At 42.0% G+C, this 6,000-nt stretch overlaps 1 protein-coding gene across 1 annotated transcript in view; it reads left to right on the top strand.

Moving 5' to 3' along the window:
• Positions 1-2,374: 2,374 nt before the first annotated feature.
• The window catches only part of LOC115102172 (semaphorin-3G-like), an 86,774-nt gene continuing 83,148 nt past the window's right edge, over positions 2,375-6,000 (top strand). The window contains exon 1 of the mRNA XM_029621811.2: positions 2,375-2,742. Coding sequence (XP_029477671.1) covers positions 2,634-2,742 — 109 coding nt within the window. The 5' untranslated portion in view covers positions 2,375-2,633. The remainder of the gene's footprint in view (positions 2,743-6,000) is intronic.

Raw genomic sequence — 6,000 nt, 5'->3', positions numbered from 1 at the left:
TCCCTGAGGAACTCCAGAGATTGTTTCAAAGTCCCCATGGTACTGAATGTTACTGAGAGCACAGGCGACGCTATGAAATGGGTCATGGGGTATTGGGGAGGAAAGGAGAGACAGAGTAGCACGGTGAGAGAGAGTGGGAGTGGGACAGAGGGACGAGGAACATTCTTGGTCAGGGCAGGGTTGAGAGAAGAAGGAGTGTTGTGCAGATAGAAGGGAGTAGGGAGTGCTCATGACGTATTTGAGGGGAGCGAGTGGGAGGAGGATGGGTTAGTGTGGGACAGTGAAAAGGGTCATTATTCCTCAATGGGGAATAAAACCAGAAAGAAGGTATAACTGGGACTGCTCTATTTCAGGCGAAACCATCTACAACTGTGTGTCTGGGAGTCAAAAACAATATCCTCTCAGTCTCAGCGCAGTTAGAAAGGCTTTTCAAATGACATGTACTGTATAGTTAACCGTGTCTTTGTTTGTTTCAGTACATGAATCGAAACATGCATTCTTGTAATACAATATGTGTTGTTTTTGACTGAGTATCAGTTGTTCATTCTGACTATGTATGTGAGGCAGTAGTAGCGTTGAGTCTGTTGACTACGAAGCTCCTCCTAGTAAGCAGCTCCCTCCCATGCTGCTGTGTTTAAAGGCACCGGTCAGCGGTCACTGTACAGGTCAGTCTGCAATTAGGGTCTGCTTAGACTGGGGCCCTCTGGGGTGTCTACAGGGCTCCTGAGCACCCTTGACAAGGTCAAATGTAACTAGGCTAGGTCCATGAGCCTGGGGGTTAGGCCCACTGATATAACCATGGCAACCCAGGTGGCTGATAGGTAGGGTGGCATTGTCTCATGAAATGTACGACTTGTGTAGCCACTGGGGAGCCAGGCCCAGCCAATCAGAATTTGTTTTTCCCCACAAAAGAGCTTTAATACAGACAGACAAGCTCCCTCAAAACTTGAGACATCTGTGGCATTGGGTTGTGTGACAAAACTCACATTTTAGAGTGGCCCTTTATTGTCCCCAGCACAAGGTGCACCTGTGTAATGATCATGCTGTTTAATGAGCTTCTTGATATGCCACCCCTGTCAGGTGGATTGTCTATCTTGGCAACGGAGAAATACTTACTAACAGGGATGTAAAGACATTTCTGCACGGAATTGGAGAGAAATAAGCTTTTGTGCAAATGGAACATTTCTGGGATCTTTAATTTCATGGAACATGGGACCAACACTTTATATGTTGAGTTTATATTTGTTGTTCAGTATATGTATTATTTTTATTTTATTTTATACTTCACACTTAAGCTTGGAGCTTAAGTATTTACTGTACACTGCATGTGACTTGATAAAAATTGAATCTAAGCACTTGGATAGTATAGTAGGGCATCTGTCATTGTGTAGTGGTTGTTTTCAATGTGTTTTATGTCATGCGATCTTGATGATAGGTGCTGTCAGACTTGTGTGTGTGTTTTTCTGCATGTTCAATATGGCCTCAGTATGGCCCGACTGGACATGGAGTGTGTCATAGAGACAGACCCAGACATAATCATTCTCTGTCTCTGTCTCTGTCTCTCTCACACACACACACACACACACACACACACACACAGAATATAAGCAGTTCAACATTCTCTATGACATTCTCAATCATACTACTTCTGATCTGGAGGACTCACTAAACACAAATGCTTCGCTTGTAAATGATGTCTCTGCGTTGTAGTGTGCCCCTGGATATCTGTACATTTAAAAAATCTATTGAAAATTGTGCCGTCTGATCTTCTTATTATAAGCAATTTGAAATGATTTATACTTTTACTTTTACTTTTGATACATAAGTATATTTGAGCAATTGCATTTACTTTTGATACTTAAGTATATTTAAAATCAGATACTTTTAAACTTTTACTCAAGTATTATTTTTCTTGGTGACTCACTTTTACTTGAGTCATTTTCTATGAGGGTATCTTTACTTTTATGACAATTGGGTACTTTTTAAACCACTAATTGTTACTTTGTTCAATATGTTTTTCAGTTAAATGTAAATCCTTTAAGGTCTTCTTGAGATTGCATCACTTTGCCCCAAATATCCAATAGTACTTCTTGCGCACAGACCATGATAATTTATTCGTTTCACTTTATGTTAGGTTAAAATACCTAAACAGACGCAGGATTTGAGCTTTACTCAATTACAGCCCCTCTTCGACAAAATAATGTAACAAACATATTTATCACATAGTGTGTAAAGTGGACTCTCCGATGAGCATTTTCGTTGAGAGCGTGTCTGGCGAGAGGCGGGTCGCATGGAACGCCTCCCTCTGCTGGCTGCTGCTCTGTTCTCTTGCTCCTCCAGAGAAAGGCGGGGTTGTATAGGAAGTCTGTTCAGAGGTAGAAACAAACCCACGCTTTCAAGGCCGGCACAGAGAGAGTGGTGGACCCGGAACAAACTAATATCTGAGAAAATTATGCACGGAGTCTAGATACAGGAGTGACTGAGTCCTTCACGTTTATGACAAACAGTTGTATAACTTATGAAAATACAGTTCTACAATCATTTTGAATTTAAATATTCGTTTGTTACAGAGGTGAATTGCAAAACTTCCCAAACTCAAAGATCTATCGAAATTCAAAAGGACATTTCCAAGGATGAAGGAATTATCATATTTCTGCCAGCGGATGATTCGGTTTGCTCTTCTTCTAACAACAGTCTCAGCTACCAAGATGAACGTACCACGACTCAGACTTTCATACAAAGGTAAAATACATTCAAATACATTCATTTGATCACATTTATGTTTTCTGGTCAGCTATATTGATTTTTTTTTTTTTCAAATGTTTTATTATTTCAACAACGTCTAAAACCCGGATGGGGAGGAACGTTTTGTCCGATCTAGGCTTACAACTGGGGAATAATTAAATTATTATTTTGCCTAATAGTCTATTCATATTCAACTATGTGTCATCATTTGAAAATAGATTTAGACAGAATGCGCACAAGGTGTTTGAACATGTGCATTACTTTTTCCAGGGCGTGTATGTGAATTATAGCCTATTGCTTTGTATCCATTATTAGGCTACCCACTCCCATGTAAGCACCTCAAAGTTGAAGAATGTAGGCTAGTGTGTGTTTGCGTTTGTGTTCGCCTGTGTTTTCGACGAGACACATCACAGACGCCAGGGCTCTCCACAGAGCAGAGCCATTCAAAGCGTGTGAGCCCAATTGTGGGCAACAGTATGAATTTCTTAAAGGTGTGTTGCAAATAATATTGTAGAGTATTATTTAAAAACAATTGTTTTACCTTTATTTTACTAGGCAAATCAGTTAAGAACAAATTCTTATTTTCAATGACGGCCTAGGAACAGTCGGTTAACTGCCTGTTCAGGGGCAGAACGACAGATTTGTACCTTGTCAGCTCGGGGGTTTGAACTTGCACAATTCAGACAATGGGATAAAGGCAATTAAATATATTGGTGTTAATGAAATTATATTCTATGTGCTGTTGAATTCAATGTAATCTACATAATTTATTGGACAATAAGAAATACAGTATGTTCTATTGCTCAGTTCATGAGAACATGAGTTAATGTGTAAGATTTTTGAGAACATTGAAAACATTATATAGGCCTAGATACAAAAAAAATACAATATTCTATAGGTATATTATAGCTACAAATTTAGCTTCTGAGTGTTTTTAATGCACAGGCCTGTTTTATATAATGTGGATGAGTTAAATATTTTAATTCCTCAGTGTTACATCCCACGCACAGGCTTCTTGGAGGGTCTTGTCAAGGTGGGAAATGATTGTTTAAATATGGTTGATTGTGGTCTACTGTAGGCAGCGAGCGGTTAGTCGAAGCCCCACATTTAGTTAGTTGGTTTTAACGTGGATACATCGCCGACCTTTCTCCCTGAAGGGATTTGTTGGTGTATTGCGGTCTGGCACACCGTGGCGCGCGAGACGTTTATTTCATTCCTGCGCCGCAATTAAGTTTTATAGAGCGAGCGGACACTGCTGTTCGAGACGGAAACCTCTAGGCTCTGTCTTCGCACACTCAACTATGACAATATATGGATTCATAATGTATTGTCTAACCACTTACATTCAACTGCTGTTTTATCTGCGGCTCATAGACTAGAGTGGGATAAATCAATCTCACAAGGTTAGAAATGTGGAATTATGGTTGTACATGCTTGAACGTGTGATACCCCTGAGTATCTTTGTCATCTCAGGCTGCCTGTATATGTATATGCTTGATTTGGCGGGAACATAGAGTTGTAATTTCCTGGTCAGTGTTCACAAACATGGCCCTTCTCCAGTCCCAGTGGGTCTGCAAGCATTAGTGATAAAAGTCAAACGGGATTTCCTCCTGTTGGACTAGATGTTTTCAATAGAAAATAATTATGCTCATATTTTCTTTATCCCCTTGCTGAGAAAATGGCACATCTGACTGACTTGTAAAATGTAGCTGGTATTGACTCAAATCTTTCCCCTAGCCAGATCCCACTATAAAGCCCTGAGATATCATCCTTCCCTGGGGATTTAGAGGCAATTTAAAAAAAGGAAAAAAGTGTAATTATCTTATTTAATCAATTAGTATGGGTATTTAAAGCAGGAAGGGGTACTAAGCAGCACCCCTTCCTCTGAATCAACACTACCTCTCCTTCCCTTCATCTGTTACACCCCTCCTCCCATCTACTCCTTCACTCAAATATAATCATCAGACTGTTAAGCCTCCAATCGGTCCTTCAGACTAGAGTTCCAGGTCCCCCTAACCATCCCCTTTACTCCTTCCCCCCCTTCACTTCCCCATTCCCCCCTCCCCTCCTCTCACCCTCTTCGCCCCCTGGTGGTATTGGTTGATGTTGGTGGTGCCCCTGCCTCCTGCTCTGTGTGATTAGTCTGGGTGTCAGGCTGGATGGATGGTTGGTGTCGGAGCAGGCAGTGTTTGTGATGTGAAGTGGGGAACCCCTGGTGGTGGGCTCTTAAAGTTGGTCTGGGTCCCCGGGGATGGGGGTCTAGGGGCCGGGTGTGTACTAGGGGTCTCAGGGGGTGTCATTGTAGCCCCAGGTCTGTTCTGTGTGTGCTGGTGAGTGTTTGTAGATGGAGACCCCCAGCCCCCTGGCCCTCTGTCTCCTCAACTTCCACCATGTCCTCCCTTCTCCCCATCCTCCCCCTCCTCTGCCCCATCAGACATATGTAGACCTCAGCAGGGTAAATAAGCCTGTACACGCTCAAATGCACTGACACAAACAGTCGCACGCACGCACGTACACACACACACACACACACACACACACACACACACACACACCTCTCTCTTGCTCACATGTACACAAGCACAAATACACACATAAACACAGGGCTCCTCATCTTCATCCACTTTGAAAGGATTCAATTTGTTTCCAGAGTACTGCAGATGGAGAGGCTGTTTGTTTTAATTCATTAATGCGTTTGTTTTACAGTGTTTCCCAGATGTTGTTGAGGGGGGATTGAGAAGGAGCTGAATAATCTGTCATTGTCTGGAGATCCAGAGGCTGGAATGTTGGGTGTTTCCATCCCTCTCTCTCTAGCTCCCAGACTTCTGCAATCATCTAGAAATATAAGGCAGAAAAAGGGGTCTCAGAAACCAATCCAGTTGGCTCATCACACCAATTAACAGCATACTGTACAGCTCCGAGAGTGAAATACGGAGTTAAACCTTTTGGTGTATGACAGAGATTGACAGAATTGGAGTGGACTAGCTCCTGCTGACATTGCCTCTCAGCTCAACTCCAGGAGTGTGTTTAGAGTGTGTATCCATGAAAATTGTCATTTTCGAATCACTTTAGGAAAGCAGAAGCTCAAGAAAGTCTGAGGAGTTGTTCTAATTAAGCAATAAAGCCCGAAGCGATGTGGTATATGGCCAATATACCACAACTAAGGGCTGTTCTTGGGCCCAGAGGTGCCTTATTACGGTTTTAAACTGGTTACCAACATAATTAAATCAGTAAAAATATATGTTTTATCATACC

This window comes from Oncorhynchus nerka, linkage group LG20, assembly GCF_034236695.1.
Source record: "Oncorhynchus nerka isolate Pitt River linkage group LG20, Oner_Uvic_2.0, whole genome shotgun sequence".
In the NCBI taxonomy this organism is placed as follows: domain Eukaryota; kingdom Metazoa; phylum Chordata; class Actinopteri; order Salmoniformes; family Salmonidae; genus Oncorhynchus; species Oncorhynchus nerka.
This window is presented reverse-complemented; position numbering and strand designations above follow the sequence as displayed.